General features: G+C 40.5%; 2 protein-coding genes across 3 annotated transcripts in view; one reads left to right on the top strand and one right to left on the bottom strand.

Moving 5' to 3' along the window:
• Positions 1-1,200, top strand: part of nme7.S (NME/NM23 family member 7 S homeolog) — a 92,799-nt gene extending 91,599 nt beyond the window's left edge. For both annotated transcript variants that reach the window (XM_018249211.2, XM_041583742.1), the window contains one exon: positions 583-1,200. In XM_018249211.2, the coding sequence (XP_018104700.1) occupies positions 583-615 (33 nt within the window). In that variant the 3' untranslated portion in view covers positions 616-1,200. The remainder of the gene's footprint in view (positions 1-582) is intronic.
• On the bottom strand, positions 648-14,975 carry atp1b1.S (ATPase Na+/K+ transporting subunit beta 1 S homeolog). Its single transcript, NM_001086759.1, is given in 6 exon segments — positions 648-2,033; positions 4,585-4,665; positions 6,008-6,192; positions 8,193-8,345; positions 12,271-12,399; positions 14,636-14,975. Coding segments are annotated over 6 exon segments (915 nt in total). The 5' UTR covers positions 14,736-14,975; the 3' UTR covers positions 648-1,766.
• Between the last annotated feature and the right edge of the window lie 11,075 nt (positions 14,976-26,050).

Genomic DNA, 26,050 nt, shown 5'->3' with positions numbered 1-26,050 from the left:
GATGAGAGACACACTCTCCCATTCCAATTAACTTTAAATAGCCTTTCCACAGGACATCTTTCCTGTGGAAGATGAACTCCAATCTCTGGACTGGATCTGCGGAATGGAGTCCCTGGCTACTAAAGTCTTTAAACAGAGCGCTGATTCTCTGTTTCATAACTCCCTTCCTGGAGCCTATCTCAGTACCTGGGGAGAAATTAAAGGCTAGAGTGACCTTTTTCCTCCTTTTCCTTGTCACTCTACCACAGAGGGTATGGCTTGGGGCATTTCCAGCTGTGAGGGTCTAGTTCTAAGTTACAAGTGCTAAAAGGTTTTTATGAACAGAGTAAAATTTCAAGCTGCCCATTCCCATACCAATAAAACTGGATAAAACAATGTGCAAATATTGAAATGTATATGGTGATCCATGTGAATTGTATCGATTTAAAAATCTTATCTGCCGATGCCCCAAGTTGCCAACAGTATAAGTAAAATGTTCTTCTTTTTAAGAATGAAATTGTTGTTTTTTTTAGACTAAATTGTAATAAATTGTGTTTTTTTACTTAATTTGATCCTATAACAAGTTAAAGTCTTTACTCATAGGTACAATATTTCTTCAAGATTCTGGACAGCTGAATCAAAATGAAAAAAAACTCAGCACGCTGGACTTCATTCATTTGTTTTATTGTCTCATGTTTAACTTGACTGAAGTTCCAACAAGAGCACAAGACTCCTGGCAATTATTACAGATGTATGAACAATGTGCGCACAGTAGACATTTAAATAGGGATACTGCATTGCCATGAACGTTGTTTTAAAATAAAGATTTATTTTCCAACAGGTTACTTTGGTTCATCTCATACGTTTCTTTTTCTTGAAGAAAAATAAAAATTGTACAACTGCATAAATATAAAATTCTTCCACCATGAAAATGGTTAAAACATTTGTAAAGACACAGCACCAAACCGTGATGCTTCCAGAAAAAAAAACAAAAAAAACATAAAATAAAAATATTTATATATATATAACTCAAAAACTATTAGCCCTATTCCTGACAAAAAGTGACAGTTGGACTCGGGCCACACACCTTCATAATGGGCTTTAAAGGGAAAAGTTTCTATAAAAAGCATTAAATAAAAAGCACCGCACAACCCATCACCTCTTGCATATCAGTGAAACTAAGAAGAGAAAGACAAAAACAAAAGCTTTTTTTTTTTTTTTACAAATAAAACAAATCAATGCCTTATTTAAAGGACTTGTGGAGTGCTATTAAATGTCATTGGTTGGCCACCACTTCTGTTCAAATTAAAAAAAAAACTAAAAAAAAAAGTAGCAACAAAATTACCATGCCAGTTTTATCCCCATTACAGACTATTTACACCTTGGACTACAAACTTGCTCACAAAGCAGAAACAAAAAAACAAAGAACATGGCTTGGCCTAGACCGTAGAATCTGCGCTTTATGCTACTGTACAAATACACTAAAAATATAAAAAGAAAAGCAGTAATAGTTTGTGGCCAGAAACACTGCTTTTACTACATTTTGATGATGGAATAACAATTTACAGCAAAATGGGCATTTCCCAAGGTTCAAGTCATTGAATTGAATCAATTACCGTAGAATAAATACTTCTTTCTATTGCTACACCTTGATTTTACATTCTAACCTAGTAGAAGCGGAAAGCTAGTGTAAAGCATATATATTTAGTGTAGGTCCCATACATGACAGTTTGTTCAAGACTAGAAGTTTTTTGGGGGAGGGAGATTTATGCGGGTCGTGCTTGAGATCAGCTACTCTTTATATCAAATTTGACATCAAAACGTCCCTGAAAGCGGTCTTTGTCATGATAATCTATATTTTCACCATAAGCCTTGCACTCTATACGGACTTCTGCATCAAATGTGATATTGGTAAACTGCACAGCAATAAGAGGCTGTAGATAGTCAGGCTGCAGTAGTTTTCCATAGTAAGGATAGTACGTCAGTGGGAATCCTGCAAATCCGCCCATTCCATAATATTTCACCTCCTTGATTTTTTCTATGTCTTCTTCTTTCTGAAATAAAAAATATATTTGACCGTGAATTACCGAATAGGGCCAGGGAAGCATACAAGTTGGTGTTGGTTTCCCATTACGTTGGGTAAAGCTGGTTCTAGGGTAAATGTTGACTTTTGCCTTAACAGAACTACCTCTCAACTGTATGTTTATCTAATGTGGCTAGGATTTTTAGTCTTAATCTAAAACTTTAAAATGGAAATTAAAGGAAACAAATTCTTAAAGGGATACTGTCATGGGAAAAATGTTTTTTCAAATAGTGCTGCTCCAGCAGAATTCTGCACTGAAAAAACAGATTTTTTTATATTTAATTTAAATTTGACATGGGGCTAGACATAGTCAGTTTTCCAGCTGCCCCCAGTCATGTGACTTGAGCTCTCATAAACTTCAGTCACTTTTTACTGCTGTACTGCAAGTTGGAGCGATATAACCCCCTCTCTTTCCCCCCAGCAGCCTCACAGAACAATGGGAAGGTAACCAGATAGCAGCTCCCTAACACCTGCATTGGTGAGAGCTCCAGGCTGTGAGTTTTTCCCAGGCCCATTTTGGGTCTGGGGGGAGCAATCTGCTTTTCCCCCACAAATGCCTCCAAAAAAAACGAGGAAGAAGACGGCAGACATTGCTGGCCAAGGAATGAGGACCAGCTTGGGGTCTAACAGGAGGACTGCTGCTCCTGCTTTGTTATCAGCATTTGAAAATGTTTAGGTGCGCAAGGAGGTGGTGGCCATGGCTACAAGTCACAGCAAGGATGAAGAAAGTACCTCTACATGCAGTGTTCCATCTGTTATGGAGTCTCCCAAGCAAACAAATACATGTACAAGCCCAAGTTGCTGCAGAGAGTTGCAGTTCTGCTGTGGGAAGTGGCAGTTCTGCTGCTGAGAGTTGCAGTTCAGAGGCAAGCCAGGAAGCTGTGGTAAGGCATGCTGGGAGCCAGGAAGGAAGTGCTGCCGGCTGTGAGGAAGCCATGGAGAGTGCTGAGTGCTAGGTGCTGAGTGCTAAGTGTCACAGACACCGAGTTTGATCTGAGCTTCAAACTGTCTCGGGATGGATGAGTTCTGGCGCAAATAGGAGGGTAAGAGAGAAGTGGGAGGGGTTTAGTGTGATTCCAGTCTCCCGGCCTGAGACCAAGACTGTCGGCATTATATTTAAGACAGTGTGTGTGTCCCCTGGAAGATGTGATGGTCTGGCTAAAGAGGCAATGTCCTGTCCCCCCCTTACCCCACTGTATGATGAGGAGGGTTTCTGGATAGGAGGGTGGAAGGTACAGGTCAAACTGTACATAAATTTCCATGTTCCCAAACACCTTCCCAATTCCTTCTTTATTGGTAAGGACAGGAGGTTCAACCCAGGGTGTGTTTCAGGTGTGGCTCAAACAGGCACTTTGCAGCTAAATGCCCAGTGGTGAAGTGTGCCCTCTGTGGTGAAACTGATCACCCCAGTAAAGAATGCCAGGAAATCCGCTGCAATTTGTGCCTGAAGTTAGGACATGCCCACCTTTCTTGCCCTGATGCCTGGCACAACATTGTTAGAGATTGCCCTAATTTACAGGAGGAAATCAGCCAGGGAATGGAGATTGTGGAGGAGGGTGCCCCAACATCTGAAGTGGTGGGATCGGAGAGGGAGGTTGTACAGCCGGAATCCAGTGCCCCATGCAGTAAGGTGGTGGGTAGGGCAGCAGGGAAGTTACCCAAAGAGAAGGGTGAGCAGAGGGCCAGTCAGCCTAGGAGAGGGGAGGAGTGGTTGGAAAGAAAGCCTTAGTTAAAAAGAAAAACAACCCCCCAAAACTGGTGCTAATAACAGGCAATAGGTTTGTTCTGCCAGAAGGTAAAAGCTGGGGAGATCTGGCTGAGGAAGAGGAGGAGAGGCTGAGGGATTATGAAAAGAGAGAGAAGCGGAAGGTTGGGGCCTTGGGAAAAAGGAACAGAAAGAGGGGCAGGTGGAGGTTTTGAGTCAGGAGGAGGAATGGGAGTCCCTAGAGGAGGATATTGAGATTGACCTGGAGGGTGAGGAGAGTACCTCAAAATTCGAAGTGAAAAGGAGGGGTGAGGAAAGTGGTGGGACCAGGCACAAACAAAACAGGATGTAATGATAAGGGAACTTACTTTCATTAAATGAATATTGGTTAATGTGATATTTTCTGTTTCTGAAATGTTTATATCATTTTCTGTAATGTTTTTACTTTCAATAAAATCCCCTAACACAAGATAACAGCTCCCTCGTAGATCTAAGAATAGCACTCAATTGTAAAATCCAGGTACATGTTCACCATGTGCAAGGAAGGAGATTGGGAGCATAACTGTATGTATAGGGCCACTGTACCTTGGAATCAGTACTGCATGAATTGTGAAGGCAGCCATTCCTTCTGTAGTATGGCATTAGAACCTTGCTTTGTTTTACATACAAGCTAGGAGAAACGGTAGGTCTTGGGACCATGTTTATATGTGTATGGTGTAAAATGCATATACTTATATTGTTTTAGAAAAATGTCCCTGTAGGAGTTTATCCTTGCTCATATGTTTATATACACTGGAAAAAAAAAGAATCATCTTACCTTGGCCTGGCAGTGGATAGGGATGACGTATGGGTTGTAGTTCAATGTCATTTCAGGTGGAAGACTGTTATTCTGTGGAGGCTACAAAATAAAACCAAAATATAGTGTTAATGGCAGAAAAGTGCTGTTTGTATAATAAAGCACAGCTGTGATTGATACAATAAAAATAAAGAAAAAAACCTCCCGCAAACTTTAGGGATGCACCGAATCCAGGATTCGGCTTTTTTCAGCAGGATTCAGCCGAATCCTTCTGCCGCCTGAACCAAATCCGAATTTGCAAAATAGGGGGAGGGAGGTAAATCGCGTGACTTTGTTACAAAACAAGGAAGTAAAAAATGTTTTCCCCTTCCCACCCCTAATTTGCATAAGCAAATTAGGATTCGGTTCGGTGTTCGGCCGAATATTTTGCGAAGGATTCGGGGGTTCGGCTGAATCCAAAATAGTGGATTCGATGCATCCCTAACAAACTTAAAGATAAAATTGTGTAGCAATTGCACAGTGCATACCATGCAAAACAGGCCCACTGCACACATTTATTTAGCACTTGAAGCAAAAGGCAATTTTATCCGATAGGGATGACTACAATTCTATTTCTAGAAATAGATTCAGGCTTAACACTTAAAGGGATACTGTCATGGGAAAAAACATTTTTTCAAAATGAATCAGTTAATAGTGCTGCTCCAGCAGAATTCTGCGCTGAAATCCATTTCTCAAAAGAGAAAACAGATTTTTTTATATTTAATTTTAAAATCTGACATGGGGCTAGACATTTTGTCAATTTCCCAGCTGCCCCCAGTCATGTGACTTGTGCCTGCACTTTAGGAGAGAAATGCTTTCTGGCAGGCTGCTGTTTTTCCTTCTCAGTGTAACTGAATGTGTCTCAGTGAGACATGGGTTTTTACTATTGAGTGCTGTTCTTAGATCTACCAGGCAGCTTTTATCTTGTGTTAGGGAGCTGCTATCTGGTTACCTTCCCATTGTTCTTTTGTTTGGCTGCTGGGGGGGAAAAAGGGAGGGGGGTGATATCACTCTAACTTGCAGTACAGCAGTAAAGAGTGATTGAAGTCACATGACTTGGGGCAGCTGGGAAATTGACAATATGTCTAGCTCCATATCAGATTTCAAAATTGAATATAAAAAACTCTTGTTGCTCTTTTGAGAAATGGATTTCAGTGCAGAATTCTGCTGGAGCAGCACTATTAACTGATTCATTTTGAAAAAAACTTTTTTTCCCCATGACAGTATCCCTTTAAAGGTGTGTGTCATTAGGAGTCTAAATTAGGGGCATCAGACTTGGTGAGTTGTGACCCAAATCCTCAGATAGCTATCGGCTGGAAGTTAGTATTGACAGTTGTCAGAATATAGAGAGTTTCAAATCTCTAAACAACTGACAAGCTGAATAATGAATGTATATAATACTAACCACTGGCTTAAATGCCAAGATTCGGTTAAGCTTCACAATGACGCATGGCTTGCCATCTGCAAATCCATAGGAAGGATCATTTAGTCCAGAGCAGTTCTGCAACCATTCACGTCTGAAGACACAAGATTTTTTCATTCCTTCATCTTTGTTGAGAGCTCCCCTCTCATGATATGGCCCAGGGATAGCTGAAATAGAGTAAGGTAATGGTTAGCATAATTGCACCAGTAATACACATTGACAAAACTTGTATATTTCTATAAGCGATAATGTGCTTCTACTAAAATTGTAATAACATTTTCTCTTTATTTTTCCAAAATTGACGTTTAAAGTTGAATGTTCGTGTCTCTGTTGTCTGGCAGCTCAGTAGCTCAGGTGCAGACTTTAAACTGTTACAATTTGCTACATTTAGCCGACACATTTCTCAGCATCTTTGGAATATTAGCAACTATTGTATCAATTCTAGCAGCTGCCTTTAGGGCAGAGACAGACGAGAAGATTCAGGGAGATTTTGTTGCTCGGCGACAAACCGCCTCTTCTTCGGGCGACTAATCTCCCAAACTGCCTTCCCACCAGCTAGAGACTAAATCCCGCAGGCGATTTTGATTCTAGTTGGTGGGAAGGCAGTTTGGGGAGATTAGTCGCCCGAAGAAGAGGCGGTTTGTCGCCAGACCACTTATCTTCCTGAATATTCATGTGTGTCTCTGCCCTGAAATGAAACTCTGAAAACAACTGAACTGAAAAAAACCCAAAAATCAGCCATTTGGGATTATTCATTGATATTGGCCAGTCTCCTATTTTTTCCTTCACTTCATATTTACAAAAAAAACAAAAACACCTAATTCAATAAAAATTTCCAACACATTTGTTTTCAGTTTTGACACTTTAAGGGGCATATTTATCAAGGGTCGAATTTTGAATTCAGACCAACCGAAATTAAGTCAAAAGTTGTTTTTTTTTGGTCGAATAGGTCCGTATTCGTCTGGATTCAAATCGGACAAATCGAATTAATAGCGCATTCGATTAGAAGATTTTCACAAAAAAAAGTCCAAATAGGTTCTAGGAGGTCCCCCATAGGCTAAAACCGCAATTCGCCAGGTTTTAGATGGTGAATGTTCGAAGTCGAATTTTTAAAGAGACAGTACATGATAAATTTCAAAATTCAAACTTTTGAATATTTTGCAAATTCAAATCGAATTTGGACTATTCCCTAGTCGAGGTACACATAAATAACTTCTGTTATGTGTAACAATGTTGGACATCCTCCATTCTGTGCAGTTTTCTGTTAGTAAAGCTTTTACAAATGACTATTTTACAGGTTATTTTTGCTTTTTTAAATTTATTTTTCTTGTGTAAACCCACAAGGATTGTTACATAAACACACCAGTGGGTATTTAACACACCGAGTGTCCAAAGAGTATAGTCCCAAGGTCCAATTGTGTCCACAATCCTTAGCCGGCTCCTACTTGTATCCCTTCAAGTAGTGACTGATTTAACACACTGACTCATTTCTGGATGCGAGTGAAAATATCACATGACGGAAAGAAAGCAGAAAATCCCAGATGTATTATTTATATACTTTATTTTCCTTTAAAAAATAAAAATGACTGTTTATTTTCCTCCTTGCATTTGTGTAATGGAAATTGCAAGCTGGACACAAGCTACCTTAGCACCCGCTCCTATTATGTCAAACTCCTTACAAGAAGCCAGAGGTTTTTAATAAGTCACTGGGACTGGCCAGTTAACAGGACCATAAATAGAACTCTTTATAAAGCTAACAATTTCCTTGGTTTTCCTAAAACTTTCCAGCTATAGAACACCAACACAGGTATGACCCTGTATGAAACATAAGTCATCTGGAAAATGGTTCCTTTAATATGAGAGTCCTCCTTTAGATTAAGTTTTAATAGGACTTAGACAGTGGCATTCTAAGTCATCTTACAACTGGACTGACATTTTTGTGTGGTTTTGCAGTTTCCAATGTTAGTTAGCATGGCTACCATATAACATTTTACATGCCAGGTCAGAGAGGCAAAATTAAAGTTTAATAGCTTAAAAACCATAGTCTTATAACATATACATTCTCTGTGTTAAATAAATATTTACCACAAAGAAGCAGTACATACGGTATACAAACCTCAGCAAATATTCTGCACAATACAAAAGGGACAAGTGAGAGGAAACTTACTTCCACAATCTTCAAACATATTGGATCCTTGTTTTTCATTGTTGTACTTAGAAAGAAAGTTATCCATGCTTTTCACATACTCCTGATAGCTATTAGAATCGCTCGGTGAAAATGAGATTTCAGTTTTTACGGCTCTGGGTAATTGTGTCAGTCCTTAATGAATGTAAAGAATAAACATATGTAACAGCGAGTAGGTTTGGTTTTGTTTCACACATACATTTTATTCTTCACCGTATAGGATGTCATTTGTATCAATGCATTAATTACAGTTGCACTATGGTATACCTGCACATGACAGGAAACAGAACATGAAAAAAAATGTATACACTTAGTATTCTCTGAATAATCTGTGAATATGGGTTTGTCATATTTTAAAAGAATTAACATTAAATGTAGTATTAAGGTGTTAAAAAGTCACATGTACAAGTGAATTCCCAGTAGCAATTTATCCTATTGATTGGCTGCCATTTGCACACTCTACATCTCATTAGTCATTGACATTTTTACTTGAACACAAGCGGACAGAGTCACTGGAGTTAACAGATAGCAGCAGGCACTGATTCTACATGGGATTCGCCTAAACTGTGCATGATTTGACAACTAAAATCAGAAAAAGCATTAAATTATAAGGGTAGCATCATGAGCCTATACCCTTGCTTTGGCCTTCCCATAACAGACAGAGTCTGCCACAGGCAATATCTTTCTATTTTTGAATAGGGATGCAGCAAATCCACTATTTTGGATTCGGCCGAATCCTTTGTGAAAGATTCGGGCCAAATCGGGTGGGAAAATTTTTTTACTTCCTTGTTTTGTGACAAAAAGTCACGCGATTTCCATCCCTACCCCCAATTTGCATATGCAAATTCGGATTCGGTTCGGCTGGGCAGAAGGATTCGGCTGAATTAGAATCCTGCAGAAAAAGGCCGAATCCTGGATTCGGGTGCATCCCTATTTTTTAATGAGAAACGGTGACATGGAGGGCGTTTTTTGACTGCCATATTCCCTTCAGAGAGCACAGCGTCCTTCAAAACACCACTGGTGCCATATGCCATAAAAGAATGCTATGAAAATAAAACACCTTAGGCGATTTTCACTCAGTTCTTGGCTGAAATGTGCAAGGTTGCATTTCCAAGCGAGAATCACAAGACAATCACGTGATTCTCATTAGGACACTGGAAGACAGTCGACGCTGCAGATTTTTTCTCCGAAAAAAACTTGAATGTCAGGAAAGCAGCAAACATCTCCAAATTGCTCACTGGACCTCTCCCATTGACTTTTACAGAAATTCGGCAGGTTTTAGGTGGCAAATAGTCTAATTCGAATTCTTAAATGGCCAGAGTATGATAAATCTCGAAAATCTAATTCAAATTTTTTTTTTTTTTTAAAAAAAACTCGAATCGAGTTTGGATAATTCCCTAGTTGAATTTGACAGTTTTGACCATAATAAAAATTCGAATTTTCAATTCAACCCTTAATAAACCTGCCCCTCAGTTTTGGGACCTCAATAACATGACTGCTAGTATTTATCACACCTAATCCATACCATGTTGTAATGGCAGGCACTAGAGGTTCTGTTCTGACTTCCATGTCCTTTCTTCCAGGGAACCAAAAGTTAATCAATTCAGTCATTGGTAGAATTCTGGGAAGATTGAGGGACCTGCTTTGAACATAATATAACCCATCTAACTTCTATCTCAAGCAACACTTCTGCTGCTGTGTGACATTCTGTACTACTACACAATATTTACACTTTTTTATCATTTATAATCACATCTAGAAACTAAAAAGCAAAAACTAAACACAGATCGTGCCCTATGAAATAAACGCAGTGGCAAAAGCATATGGGGTTCTTTACTATCATCTCCTGGTATAGATAAGGGGCATGGTGGTTTTTAATGGCACAGAGGATTGGCTATGGCTTCTATTGAAAGTAAATCGTTTTTGTATGTATATCAGTGAAAACATATATAAAGTAAGTTTTAGTAAATTTAAAGTTCAAGGTTAGCTACTGGGGCCAAAAATTGTAGGCGTGATTTGCAAGACTATCTCCTTCAAGGAAATAGAAAAAGGACAAATGGGGGTAACTCACCATGTTAGTGTGGGTTAAGGGTTAAATGCTTGCCATGGAACTACACTGGGCTGGCTGTTACTAAACAGTTTGCATTCAATTGTAACAACGTCAATTTGGGTGGGTGGTGGGCAAATGCAGAGAGACTAATATGGATATAATTAAATTAAACTACAAATTGCTTTATTTTAAACACATCTAGCGTCAGAGTGAGATCCAGATCAGAATATGGAGCTTCCACCAACAGACACAGTATGCTTAATGATATTAGCTGTCGCCATTACATTAACTGCCGCACGTTGCAATCATAACTTAGATGACAGATGCAGGCATTATCCTTTACTTCCAATTTAATGTGCTCATGTGCCTGCCTATACATCAGGATCTCTTTCTGACATTTATGAGGGGAAAAAAATGTAAATATGTATTTATTTATTTGGAGATGAGGAATGATTTCTTCTAGATATATAGACTCATTAGCACCTGGAAAATGCCATTAAACTGCAGGCAACTGCAATGCTACTTTTGGGGATAATTCTCTCATATAAAGAACATGTAGCTTGTGACTCACAGGAAGACCTGCTTTGTCATGTGCCTGAACAAAACCAAAGGGATATAAATACTTACAGCTTTTAGGCCCTGCATAACAAAGTATGCTGCCGAATTGATCGTGTATTGGCTTAGTTACTGGGGCAGGAGTTATAAGTTATTCTGGCTCCGAACAATTGTCTAATAACTGTACAACTACATAAACAATATTTTCATTTGGTTTAATGTTCATTATGCCAAATAGATAAACTGATGTCAACATATTTGGTTTAATTTCAGCAAAATACTATGAAACTGTAGTACACCAATATATTTGAATAGCTGTGGGTCTTTAGAAAATAAATAAAATCATATGTTCAACAGATAATCTCTATGCTCTTAATACCAATGTAGGCAAAGACATGAAATGGAAATCGCAAGACTAGCTTTTAAAAAGTAGGATTATTCAGTAATTGGCTTAACAATATGAAGTTAGGATAAACCAATTATTATGATACAAAAAGCTGCTTAAATGGTCATGGGAATGATTGTAACTGTAATCGCCAGAGGTCTATAATTAAAGTGTACACGGTTAAATGTGCCCAGAATTAAACTAGCATATTGCCTTAACAGTTAATTATTAGCAATGCCAGGATTCCAAGGTCATTGGTATTATGGGGAAGTAGAGAAGATAATTTCTGACACTGTGTGTGTCAGCAGTGGGAACACATGGTGGAGGGGAAAAAAAATTACACACTATGCAAAAAACACCCCTACTTCCTTTTTTGGTATTCGAGCCTCAGTGGCTGAGTGTTGCATTCAGATAAGAGGTTAATGCTTAAACCACAGCGTCAGAATAGAATACAATGCTATAGTGCAGGGAAAGATACTGTAACCTTCTATTCAGAGCTTTCAGAATTGTGTAGACTCGATAGCAGACATGTGCATCAGCAGAGATACTATGTTTTTTTGGAATTGGACTCAAAGAAGTTAAAGTGAACAAATGGGAATTTTCACACTGTAACTGATTTGTCAATTCAGTTCACACCCACATGGCTGGAATTTTCCACTAACTTGTAACAAGTGTTAAAGATACAGTGGACGAGTACAGTACATTATTATCGGTATGTAGTACTCGCCCAGGCTAGCAACTTCACCTGAGCCAATGCATGCTACTTTTCCCTCACAAGCCAAACAAAAAAAATCAAACAAAAATTTATCAAAAATGTGATATTTTACCAGTGCAGTTATTCATAGCAACCAATCAGATCACAGTATTCATATTAAAATTCCGGCTAATACAACTAAATGGGGAGTTGGTACTTGCAGTTCAGCAACTGCTGGAGGTTATTAAATTGAATATCCCTTAGTTACATCTTTACCCCCCTCCCCTTAAGATTGGGGCGCCTGCCTAAATTCAGAGCCCAGGGCCATCATATTGCAAACTGTGGGGTCACAATTCATAATATAAAAAAGCAGTACCTGGAGGTGCAACACGATCTTGATACTTTGGTTCAAATTCGCTGATGGTTAACAGGAGTACTTGAATGGTCCCAATAAATATACCAGCAAGGCACCCATAGAAGATGAGATAGAACAATAAAATTTTAACTGGAAAAAACAAAAACAATATACACATCAGGGATGCTGCCATTTCTCAGTCAGAAATATACCCTTGGACTTTAGTGCCATAATTATATAAACATAATACATTTATTGCCATAATCATCTAGAACAGGAATGAGTGTTGCTAGGATTAAAAGTTCTGAACTGCATACAGAAATGTCATTATCCAGCAACAAGGTATTTACCATAATCCCTATTTTAGCAGTTTATTGCCACCAGTCACGGGACATGAGCCTAATGATTATGTACGGGAGGGAACAAGGCATGCTGATGGTTAATGTTGGTATCTAGGCAGCGTTAGGAAAGTGTCAGTGACGTCAGGGAGATTTGGAAATTTTTTCCACAGCTCCGCCATACAAGAAGAAAGGCAGCGCTGCTCTTAAGCACACATGTGCCGACTTCTCCCTAGGCCGCAGTTTAGAGATAACTCAAGCCCATCTTGGAACAGCTGCTATTTGTTAATCATACAAAGGCCTAGAATCTTATATAAAACAAAGCAATCGAGTCTCAGTAGACTGTAGCCACAATGGTGTTCAGTAAATGAGAGGTTCTGCATGAAATAAAATTGAATTAAGAAGACAGCAGTGTGTTCTGGGACAAATTGTAATTAGTGTTCCTATAACAACACATACATTATACATAGAGAGAATCAGAGACTGGTGGCAAGACTGTGGATCACATGACCGTCGTGTCCCTTTGAGGCCTAACTCAAGTTACAAATGGTTGCTAGGATACGACCTTCCCAGTATCTCAGTCCAGACTTTCTTTTCCCTCCTGCTATGCACTTACATCCTATAGATTATCAAGCATATATAGGGTAAGGTGTATTTCCCTAGGGAGATCCTGTATGTGAAATTACCTCACAGAATAGTAAAAGCACAGCCTTTCGCTGGAAGCAGTAACCTTGCCTAACCTTGAGCAGTGAGCAGTGATGCAGTTTTAACTCCATTATCTCCTCACACCCTCATCCTGAAACCCAACCCTTCATTTCTTAGGCAGGTCTATATCCCAGCTGCCAATCTGGGCTTGTGGAAGTTTCAAGTTTTGTCCCTAGTGAAACCCAGAACAGCACCATCCTGAGATGCTTTGGACCTTCAGAGTCTTGGGTTTGACCTTCAGAACAAAACCATGATGAATATATGTTCCTTCAGTCTGTTACTGTAGCCTGACTTTTATTTATTTTATGTTTATATCAGCCTTCCCAGGTACAGCCTGAACCAGAAATTAGCTCAATCCCCTACTTCTAAATGTCCTTGTGCTCTGTATATTCTGCAATAGAGATGCAGTCCTTCTCAGGTTATTACTGTAGTACCACTTATGCATGTGACGGTGCTGCCACACAGATCCCTACAAGGGCTTCTAAACGTTCTCTAAAACGGTTTTGTATAGAAGTTATAAGCTAAATGTAGCCCAAGGGGTAGCAGAGAAATGACCCCAGTTATCCCTTCCCCCATATCATAGCAGCCTGTGCGTATTTTCCATTGCCAGAGAACAACTGCATTGGGCCGCCCCCTCTCCCCTGTTCGTGGTGTAGTTGGGTGACGATGACACACACAGGGTTTTCCCCTCCCTCTCCCCTCAGCTCTTATAGATTGGCTACATCGATGTCCTTCAAAATGACCTTTTTTCCCAGAGAAAAGACCAAATTACGCAGAACGAGAAAAGGGGATGTAACCGGAGCCGGGTTTGAGGGAGAGGATACAACGTGCCTACTTATAGTAACAGTGTCACCCGGGCATTCATTAGCGGCGGCATTCCACTCAAGTTGCTGTTCTGCCATCCTCCAACCAGGGGATTGTCAACCAACACCCACTCCAACTGCTAGTGACTACAACTCCCACATTCCCCTGACAGCCACTGCAGTTTCACGTAGTCTTAAGAGCCCTGTCTGTTAATGACAGCCCACAGCATCTCACTGCCAGAGACCACGTCCATTAAGTCTTGTCCATCACTGCCAACAATTCCCCCTGCCTGGGAAGCAGCCATAGCCTGAGCAACATTGGATTCACACATGTACCGAGGGTGACCACACACTACCTGTAGCACAGCACAACTAGAAGCTAAGCACGCACTTTATACTGTCCCTCTATAAAGACCCACATGCCCCTCTGTTGAGCTCATTACACAGCGGCACGTTCCATTGCAAATATAGGGGGTAGGTGCCACCCTGCAAAGCCACATGCACAACACAAGCCTCTATCAGCCCATGTCAGATACTCACACCAGCTGCCACCTGTTCTGCCTAGAAATTCCTTCTTATCGGCATTCCAGATAAATTTCCTCCAGCCGCCATCGGTTTCTTTAGCTTTGTCCCTGGCCATGCTGTCCTTCTTCCGTTTAGGGTTGTGGCTTCTTTAGGGCGCAGAAGGGAAGCGTGACTGTGTCTCTATGGGTCTGTGTCGCGTTGCTTTTTTCCCTACAGAGTTTCCTGTTGTCTAACAATGGGGCAGGCTGGCCAGTGTCACGCTGGTTACTGTAAGGGGGGTATGGGGAAGCCGATCGGCAGCGGGTTCGGATGTTCTTAATGAACCAGCGCTCCCGATGATATCACGGCAGAAACTTGCACCGGCGAGATCCAATCTCACGTCTACCTCTGTATTTATCTACCTTCTTTCCTGACTTGGCCCCTCCCCAGGCCGGTACAGCCAATAACAGGTTAAGAACATGTAACCGGGGGAAATTAGGGAGGAGCGAGCTATGCAGGAAAGCGGTAGTTTCAAGGACGAGCTGGTTCCTCGCTGAATTCAGCTTCGTATCCATGAATCGCCCCGCCCCTCAGGCAAGGTACAGTATTATAGTGTAGCCTTCAGCTAATGTGAGTCCAATGTACAGCTCGAGCGACAATGAGGCGCATCCATATCTGCTTTATGTGAGAGCACCTTGGCCTCTTCTCAATCTGCATTCTTCCAAACACAGGCAGTTAAAGAGAAATGTTACATAATGTCACGTTTCAGAAGGTAGAACACCCCTCTGTGGTAGACAGAACAGAGATAGGTCACAAATCCATCCTTTAAAGGAATTGTTCAGTGTAAAAATAAAAACTGGGTAAATAGATAGGCTGTGCAAAATAAAAAATGTTTCTAATATAGTTAGTTAGCCAAAAATGTAATGTATAAAGGCTGGAGTGATTTGATGTATAACATGTCAGTCAGAACACTACTTCCTGCTTTTCAGCTCTCTTGGTTTACACTGATTGGTTACCCTGGCTACCAGGCAGTAACCAATCAGAGACTTGAGGGGAGGGGCACATGGGTCATATCTGTTGCTTTTGAATCTGAGCTGAATGCTGAGGATCAATTATTACAAACTCACTGAACAGAAATGTACCATGTGGCCCCCCTTCAAGTCGCTGACTAACTCAGAGTTATAGAGCTGAAAAGCAGGAAGTTGGATTCTGGCTGTTTTATTAGACATCTGTTCACTCCAGTCTTTATATATTACATTTTTGGCTAACTAACTATATTAGAAACATTTTTTATTTTGTACAGCCTATCTATTTACACAGTTTTTATTTTCACACTGAACTATTCCTTTAAAAGCCATTGCTTGCCTTTCCCCCCCCCAACCAACAATTTGCCAGTAGTTTACACTGAACAGCACAGTGGTTAGTTCATTTGGGGCTGACAGAGCAAGTTTGGTACTTCCTACACATATTAACAGGCCCGGACTGGCAATCTGTGTGTTGTGGCAAATGCTAGAGGGGCTGCTGTAAGATGCCATAGACACTCACTATTTAGTGGGCTGGTACGGGCTGTTTAGGCCTCTGTGAGGCCTCTGAGTACCTGAAATGCCAGGGCCTAGTTTGATTCTCAGTCCAGACCTGCATATTAATAACCACATGCAGCGTCGATTCTGGGGCTCCTGCTTCCTGAGGCAGCAGCCCAGATGCCGTCCCCCTCCTCTCCCGCTCCACGCTTAAAAATTAACGTCAGAGCGGGTCTAATGGGGCAGTATCGCTAATGCAGTAAAGGCAATGGCGCTCTCTGCACTAGCGGAGCCGAATTTCCAGGTAAAACCCGGAAGTTCGGCTCTTAAAGTTACAAGAGGTAAACTGGCCGCTCGCTGCCGCCTGAGTCAAGGGTCTCACCTTGCCTCATGGCAGAAGCGGCCCTGACCACATGTTAGAATTAAAAAGAAATAGTAAATATAATTGGGTCTCAGCTATATCTGCACACCCAACTGCAGCAGGTTTTGGATTACATTCTTGTACAAGGACAGTGGTAGTGACAAACCTAATGACAAAAGGTCCCACTTCCTTCCAGTTATGGTTATATAACAAGTTCTGAGTATTAAGGCATGTTTGGACTGAGAATAAAAATAGGCCCTGGCATTTCAGGTACACAGAGGCCCAATCAGCCCACACAGAGGCCCAAATAGCCCCCACCTAGGGTTGCCACCTGTCCGGTTTTGAACCGGACAGCCCGGTATTTTGAAGGGCTGCCCGGTTCAATGCTTCCTGCCCGGTTTTCCAAATAAGGAAAACCGGGCGGGATTAGCTTGATTGACGCCGCGATCGGCCAATCGGCGATCGCGACGTCATAGCTCCGCCCCGTGACGTCACGGGACCGCCCACTGACGTCACGGGAACGCCCACTGACGTCACGGGAACGCCCACTGACGTCACGGGACCACCCCCTGTCCGGCTGGAGCCACAGGGAAAGGTGGCAACCCTACCCCCACCAGCCCACTAAACACTGATTTTGAATGGCACCTTACAGCAGCCCCTCTGGCATTTGCCAGAACCAGGTGAAGGTAGAACGATGAGAGGCCTGTGCACCTGTATATATATATATATATATATATATATAGAATGAGACAAATTTACTTTTTTTACACATTCGTCCTTGTGGTGTCAAGAACTTGTATGTCTGCTCCAAGGATGTGTCTAACGTGCGACTTTCAGAAGCAGAGGATGCTCGAAAGTGTAGTTTAAGAGTAGTAGGAACTACACAAGCAACCGCTTCAACATTCTTGGAAAATTAAGAGACCATTGCACCGACCTTTGTTTTGCATCACAATAGATTCTTCCCCACAGCTGCTGGCACGCCATACAGGCCTATAAGCTGGCACAAAACATTTACTCCTGACAGAGGATTTAGCAATCAAGGTGGTTGTGAAATATCACAACCACAGCAGTGCATGTTGAATAAACATTAAAGTTACTTTTTTCAGTGCAGTATACAGAATGAATATCAAGCATCTGACCCTATAAAGATAACCACAACTGTGAAATTCTGGCCAAAAAAACCCAAACCGGCCCTGTGATTCTTAGGGAGATTGAAGGCAATGTGCTGAGAGTACTTTGTATGCTAAACACATACTGTACAGATGAGAAGAGGCAGACAGGCTACTGAATACACTCAGGTACATTTCCTCTGACAACGCCCAAAGTGCCAACAACTGATTAGCCTGGGGCAAATACTGTGCAAGCTTTCTGTTTCATCATTCCAGAGATAATCTCCCACAGCTGCATGGTGACAATAGCAATCCACAGTGCCCCGATCCAAAAAAAAAAGACAAATATTTTAGAATATAAGAATTGACTAAGATTGGGAATGCTGGCAGATTCGTTGCATGCTGCGGCCGGCCACGGTTTGATTTCTTCGCCTATTTGCCCTTGAAGGACTTTTGAAGCATTTCCCTCCCTCCCCATGCATGCACCACGTGACCTCGGGAGAGTATTGAAGCGTTAAACTTTAATGCAAAGATCCGCCCATATTATTGTGCTTGGTATTCTAAGCAACCTTTTATTCCAACGTTGCCTCACTGGAGGGTTAAATTGTCAACACAATTTAGTGGCTAGAGGCTTCTTTATCGAAAGGCAAATAATTATAGAAGGCATTAGGAGAAAAGCTATGAGAATGCCTCTGTAGGGTACAGGCAGCACCGGAGTCCATTAAAGTGCATTTGCACCATTAGAGAATTTAAAGTAGACCTGTAATGTATTGATTGCAGCACAGCCCGATAAAAGCATATGTATCAAGCATAGCTCTGCACTCGTAGTCTGACACCTCCCTGCTTCCCAAGAGTTTCTACAGCAGTCTTTGCCCTTAGAACAGGAAATTCTGGCATATAACAAAGATTAACCTTCAGTCTTTCCTCCCTCCTTGTTCCCTGAATCCTCTGGCAATGGTCCCTAGTTTGAAGCAGGTTGCAGAATAGGGGAGGGGGAAGAGAAAGGAGGATTTATCATTAACCACTTGTACAAGGTCACTACTATATTCATCCAGGTTCAAAGACATTCCTTCTCTTGCCCTAGGTGGTTCATTTATTGCTAAGTAAGGGGTTCGGTTTCTTGCAGCTGTAATAAAAATACAGATTGTTCTGGTTTGCTGCATCGAAAGACAGTAAGTGAGCTCATATGATACCTCAATGTAAGAGGAGACCGTGGTGTGTGCTGGTCCTACAGTGATGCTTTAATCCAAGCAGAGAACTCCCCAAAGCTAAATTTGGCAACACAGACAAAACTAAACGACACTTCATTTGTGTAGTACTGCTCAAGTAGAATGTCTCTAGCCAAACGCGTTCACAAGGTACAAACTGTTCTAATAATTGTATGTGAAGGTCATCCCATACTATACAGCATGGCTGAGGCTTAATGAATTTTAACCCTTAATGTAATAAGTACACACAAGCACATATGTTGGTTATGATAGAGCTTTATACATATATATACAGTCATATGAAAAAGTTTTGGAACCCCTCTAAATTCTGGAGTTTTGTTTATCATTGGCTGAGCTTTCAAAGTAGCAACTTCCTTTTAATATATAACATGCCATATGGAAACAGTAGTATTTCAGCTGTGACATAAAATTTAATGGATTAACAGAAATTATGCAATATGCATCATAACAAAGTTAGACAGGTGCATAAATGTGGTCACCCCAACAGAGATATTACATCAATACTTAGTTGAGCCTCCTTTATAAAATGTACAGCCTCCTACAGCCTTTGATGTCTGGATTCTGGATGGTGGTATTTTTGACCATTCATCCATACAAAATCTCTCCAGCATGGACAGCCAGCTTGGAATGTGACAGCCATTCCAGAATATTGTACTTTTCCCTCATAAATACCTTTGTAGATTTCGAATTGTGTTTAGGGTCCTTGTCTTTTTGGAATATCCAACCCCTGAATAACTTCAACTTTGTAACTGATGCTTGAACATCATCCTGAAGAATTTGTTGATATTCGGTTGAATTCATCCAACCCTCGACTTTAACAAGGGCCCCAGTCCCTGAACTAGCCACACAGCCCCACAGCATGATGGAACCTCCACCAAATTTGACAGTAGGTAGCAGGTGTTTTTCTTGGAATGCAGTGTTCTTCTTCCACCATGCAAAGCACTTTTTGTTATCACAAAATAACAAAATTTTTGTCTCATCAGTCCAAAGCACTTTGTTCCAAAATGACTGTGGCTTGTCTAAATGAACATTTACACACAACAAGCGACTCTTGGCCTGCCAGACCTGGGTTTTACAGCAACTGTGCCTGTGGCCTTCCATTTCCTGATAACATTCCTCTCCTCTGAGATGGCTTTTTGTAGCCTTCCCCTAAACCAGAATACTGAACAATCTTTGTTTTCAGATCTTTTGAGAGTTGCTTTGAGGATCCCATGCTGTCACTCTTCATAGGAGAGTCAAACAGAAGCACAACTTGCAATTGGCCACCTTAAATACCTTTTCTCATGATTGGACACACCTGCCTATGAAGTTCAAGGCTTAACAAGCTAATCCAACCAATTTGATGTTGGCAGTAATCAGTATTGAGCAGTTACATGCATTACAATTAGCAAAATTACAAGAGTACCCACATTTTTGCACAGCCAGTTTTTCATATTTGATTTAATTTCATACAGCTGAATACTGCTTCACTAAAAATTTTTGAAAACACCCCAGTACTCAGATGTTCCTGGGAAATGAAAGACATCCCACTGTTATCTTTTTTGTTGAAAGTGGAGTAAATTATTATGCAGGCTGAGAGGGGTTCCCAAACAAAGAAGCTACATGAGGATGTGAGACACAAACTTGTAAGAAAGCATGGACAATCTTAAGGCTACAAGTCCATCTCCAGAAATCTTAATCTGTTTTTTTCCCTGGATTAGGGTTCAGGAGAAATATTGAGAAATGCAGAGAATGATTTTTCTAATTGTGGTGAAAGAACCTTAAAAAAACTGGCAGATACAAGCAGACCTTCAAACACAAGGTAAAACAGTTTCAACTGGCACTATTTGTCACCAACTGAATGAAATAGGGCTCTGGGGTAGAATCCCAGGAAGACTCTACTGCAGACTGAAAACCATAAGAATGCCTGCTTGGAGATAACCAAAACATACCTGAGCAAGCCAGAATACCTCTGGAGTAATGTCCTGTGGACAGATGAGACCAACTTAAAGCTTTTCAGTAAAATGCACCATCTCTTTGTGTATAGGCAAAAAAAATTAAGCCTTCAAAGAAAAGAACAATATCCCTACAGTCAAACTGAAAAGTTTGCTGCTATTTTATTGCTTTTTGGAGTTCAATACTGAACCCAGTGTTAGTAAACTGGGTCTCCAGTGCAGATAACGGGTCTTCCAGCAGAACCAATGACCCACATCAAATCAAGGTACATTGCTCCTTCAGGCCTGTCCATGTGTGTGAATTGTCATGTTTCTCTCTTGTAGAGATGTATGGAGGGTGATAGTATCACAGGCACATGCTTAAATTTCTCCATGTGCCATTATCTTTAAACTTGCCATATACAAAAAAAAGATTTGTATAATTATTTGGTACCTTTATACTGGCCAGAAGATCCCGATCACTATATAAGTACCATGAATTTTGATTGGTTTGGCGATTGAAAATGTCATCTTCTGATGCACGTCAACCAAAGCACGTTGTATCAGCAGATAAGGAAGTGAAGATGAATTCCTGTTCGTTTCCTGCTGTTCTGATGTCAGCCCAGTCAGAACAAAACAATATAAAGGTAGCCATGCCGTGTATGGCTCCTTGAAGAGAATTTGTCCACATGCTAATTGGTTGGATACCATAGGCTCATAAGTCTGATGTTAGGTATTGATTGGTTGGTACTATACACAGCACACCCAGATTTTGCTCTTTGCAAATTGTATTTGCGTTCATGAATGGGCATTGTATACCAGTGCCTTAGTCTTGAATTTCAATTACAGAATTTTATTATTGTATGCCCTCTTTTTTCTGCATCTAAATACTGTACCTATGTTTCAAGTAGGAGCTTGAACTTCCAGCAGATACAGATGGATAAATTATAGGTCCAGACTTGGAGCCCTGGTACAAGACCTTATAGAAATAAAGTCAAAGACAGTGTTACTACATGTTCATAGCCTTCATTAAAGTTTAGGAAGCAAGTTCAACATGTGGAATTGGCGCACCTGACATTTTTATACCTAAAGAATTCCAGCATAATTGCTGGCTCTGGCAAAATAGAGTGCACAGCAACTTGCCCATGATTTACCAATATGGAAAACAAATTACAATGCGGCTGAGCAGGAGAGTAGGCACTAAATCAGTATTTTCAAATGAGAATTTATAAAATGTATTCAGGAAAAGTATTTAATGAAAACTATACCCCCCAAACAATGTAGGTCATGTGTAAAACTCTGCTACATGTAAATAAACCATTTTCATAATTATATACTTTTTTAGTAGTATGTGCCATTGGATAGTAATAAATAGAAAATTGCCATTTAAAAAAATAAGAGCTACCCCCTGGGATTGTAGGATCCATGGTGCACACAAAAAAACCTTACATGTTAGGTCACATGAGCCAATTAACAGACAGAGTTCTGTCTTTTGCTTCCACACTTCTTCCTGTTACAGTTAGAGTTGCAGTATTTCTGGTCAGGTGATCTCTGAGGCAGCACAGAGACCTTCACAAAATGGTGACTCAAGCCAAGAGATGTAAAAGGGCAATATTTATTTATATATATATATATATACCAGTTTAGTAAGATTCTTTAATATGTCACTTAATATGATATAATTTCTGTTGCTTAAATATTCAATTTGGGGGTAAAGTTTTCCTTTAAAACAAAGTTAGCAATTATTGTCAATGTAAGCACAGAAAGCACAACTGGAGTATTATGGCTTCAGGGGAACAGAATTTGAAAAGTTAAATTTGAATCAACTTATCATTTGCCCAGTAATGAAGGAGTTAGGTTTTTTGATTCCTAGGAAACCTGGCATTACTGGCAGGATTCCTAGACATCTCTTACATGCACAGTGGTGAGAAAAAAACAACAGCTGAATTGTCATTTACTGCCTTTTAATAGAAGTGGTCTTATGGAATTACTGGATTATGATTATCTGCCATTCGTAGTTTGGTATTAAAAAACACTAGCAGAAAGCAGGTGGGCATGTGTATCTTGTCAGCCACACATTTGGAGGGAGTGGATATCATAAAAAGGAGTAGTACAGATTTGGCACATAGCAGTCTAATCTCATAGTGTTAAATTGACTGCTAGAACTTATTAAACAGTAGTGTGTTTTACACTGTGTGTTCCTGAAAGCATAATACATATGCCTTATGCAAATAATTAACTTTTATTAGTCCACTATATGCTGGGACTTATAGATTTGTTAGCTCGTTCAGGCTGAAGGTTTGGGTGGTCCATCAGTTATGTTGACAGGAGAAATATCATATATTGTTTTTTAAGGCAAAATATTACAGTCTTTTTTTTGAATAAACAAAGGAACTGGTTGATCTGAAATGTAGTCCATGTCAGAGTTTATTATGCTATTGTACAATTACAACACCCTAAGTAAAGTACATTGAAGAATCAATTCTCTGCATATTTGTTGCATGCAACAAATATTTGTCATAACTGAACAAGTTATACCTTCATACAAGTTATACTTTCATATTTGCAGTCATAGCATTTCGGGGGGCTGACTTCTGCAGGTCACTTGGTCAGCACAGTATAAATACCCTGATCTGGCCACTGTCATCATTGGGCCACACTGGTTAATGATGCTCATGTGCTCTTTTGTGGTGCAAAATTAAAGGGCTGAATTCCACGGCGTGCCAAGAAGCGATCCGTCGCTATATACGATGCCACGCATTTGATGTGTTGGATGTCCAGTAGTTAAAAGAAGTGAATGAGAAATCGCAGGTAAAAACTACACATATCCAACTGTTAGATGATTCGATGGTTGAATTTCGAAGTATTTTTATCTTCTAAATTCGACCCTTGATAGATCTGCCCCTTAAAGATCTGCTTGTTTGTCAGGGTTGCCAACAGGGGCAGAACTACAGAGGTAGTAATCCATGCGGTCGTAGGGAGGTCCAGCAGGTTAGGGGGACAAGTGAGGTCCTAGTTAATGAGCAATTTCAATATATCTTGGGCAGTGTTTTTGAATTGGATGTGGAACCGAGTAACCTCTAGTTACACTACAGGTCACTAAACAAGTGGATCGTGGTGCCATTTTTGCCCACCAAATTAGATATGATCCAGTTATTGTACCTCAGGAAACTGTGGGCCTATGGGGATCACTCTGGTGAAGATCACATAAATTTCGCATAAATTTGCAGATACCATTCTCTCCCGCTTTGTTAATCAAACCTGCCTGATCTGAATATCTGGACTATTTTAAATTGAATATTTGTTGGACAGCCCTTTAAGAGATCTCCATACATGAGCCAATAATCTGCATACTTGGTCTGGAGGGACAGAGTCAGCAGATTTTATTAGCCATCTTTATACTACCTGACCTTCAGGCTTAGATTTCAGGATTATTTATCAAAGTAAATGATATTCTCTCCATGTCCTTCCTTGATATTAACATCTCATGTCAGGCATTGTATTGTGGGGCATAATTGGCAGCAATTACCCAATCAGCAGCAATATTTGCAAAAGACCATTCAAAACAAATTTCTGAATGTTTGCCAGGAGTTATTACAATGCTGTAAAACTACCCTTTGTAAATAAGTTTCCTCCTTGGGCCATGGTACACAGTGTTTTATAAACTAGCACAAACTAGTGCTTAAAAATGAACCCGAGTGTACTTTTCAGTGGTATGAGCTGCTGGGCTACCCATGGTGTTTGTTATTTAAATGAATAAGAAGTTAACTGGGACAAGTAGCTGCTAGTGAATAGTGAAACCCCCCCCCCCCAGTTTTGCTGCAAAAAGGTTGCCCAAAGACTGAAATGAGTGAAAAGATTGTCACGTGCCGCATCGTGCAACAAAAGAAATGTGATGCCATAGACTTCAATGCATTTTAGAGAATTTTTGGCAAAGCAAAATGTGCCCATCACTAGTAGCTGTGTTTATATTGCAGCCATGAGAAGCAGCATAAAAAATCCTGCATGTGCCAGCCTTCACTGTGGATTTCATTTAATAACACTGGACTCCACCAGTATTACCAATAACTACACCTATTTCCCTTATTACTGCAGGTTACTGTATGTTTTTACTCATCCCTTTATTAGTTGACATAGGGGTCTTATTGATGCTCTTTCCCACCCTATCTCTTGATTTGGTTTATGTAAAATTAGTGTTAACCCATAGCAGGCTGGTGCTTACTGGATTTTTTTCTCATGTCACTCAGATGTTTGCTTGGGGCTTAAACTAAAGAATGTTCATGGGTCCTGTGAACCCTTATTATGCAAATATTTAACCCCTGTGACAAGGGAGCACAGGAGTAGACGCACTGAATTATTGTCAATGAGGCTGTACTCACACAGATGCATGTATGCTCCGAACGCAGGTAAATTGCAACATGCTGCATCCCAACCTGCGTTTGGCACTTACATGCGTCTGTGTGAGTACAGCCCAATTGACAATAATTCAGTGCGTCTACTCCTGTGCTCCACCGGGGTTGAATGGAGGAAAGCACAACACAAGGGAACGCACAAACAAATGCCCAGGTGTAAGAGCCCTTAGCTAGCTTGAAATATCCATATAATTTAACACAATGTAATGTTTTATCTTCTCAGTTAAAACATTCTGTGACTATTTTAAAAAATCACAAGTTTTTCGGAATTTATTTAACCCCGAGGATGGAAAAGCTGGCATCTTAGACCTGTCGAAGTTGCATATAAGTCAATGGGAGAATTCCCTATGATTTTACGACGTGCACTAGGTTTTGGGCAATATCCCGAAGTTTTCTGGTGAAAATCGTGAAAAACGGATTAAATATCTAAAAAAAAATTGTGAAAATCAGATGAAATATCCAAAAAAAACATGAAAATCTGATTTTTTTCCCCACAAAGCGAGTTTTTGGGAAAATGTAATAATTAATAAGCGGAAAAAACTGGAGCAGATTTGATCTGCTGAGTTTGCTGAGTTTGTAGCAGAAAATATTGAGATGAATTCGGACTTTGATAAATAACCCCCCAACTGTCACTGTTCGCAGACTTGGGTTGGTAACAGCCATATCTACCATAAACGCACTTGGGGGCCCATACAAGGGATCATCTTTTGCAGGTGGCCCTCAAGTGCCTATCTGGTGAATAAAAATGTATGGAAAAATCTTAACAACTAAATCCAGCGGTTGAGCTGAGGTAATTGCTTTGGGTGGACACCTGTCCTCCGTGATGAGGAGTACAACAGGTCTTTCTGTGGATGCACCGATAGAGGCCTGATGGGGTGGCACTGAAATTAAATGCAGCCCTGGCTGG

The sequence above is a fragment of the Xenopus laevis genome, chromosome 2S (genome assembly GCF_017654675.1).
Source record: "Xenopus laevis strain J_2021 chromosome 2S, Xenopus_laevis_v10.1, whole genome shotgun sequence".
Taxonomy (NCBI): domain Eukaryota; kingdom Metazoa; phylum Chordata; class Amphibia; order Anura; family Pipidae; genus Xenopus; species Xenopus laevis.
The sequence above is the reverse complement of the archived record's forward strand: the minus strand, read 5'-3'. Positions and strand labels throughout refer to the sequence as shown.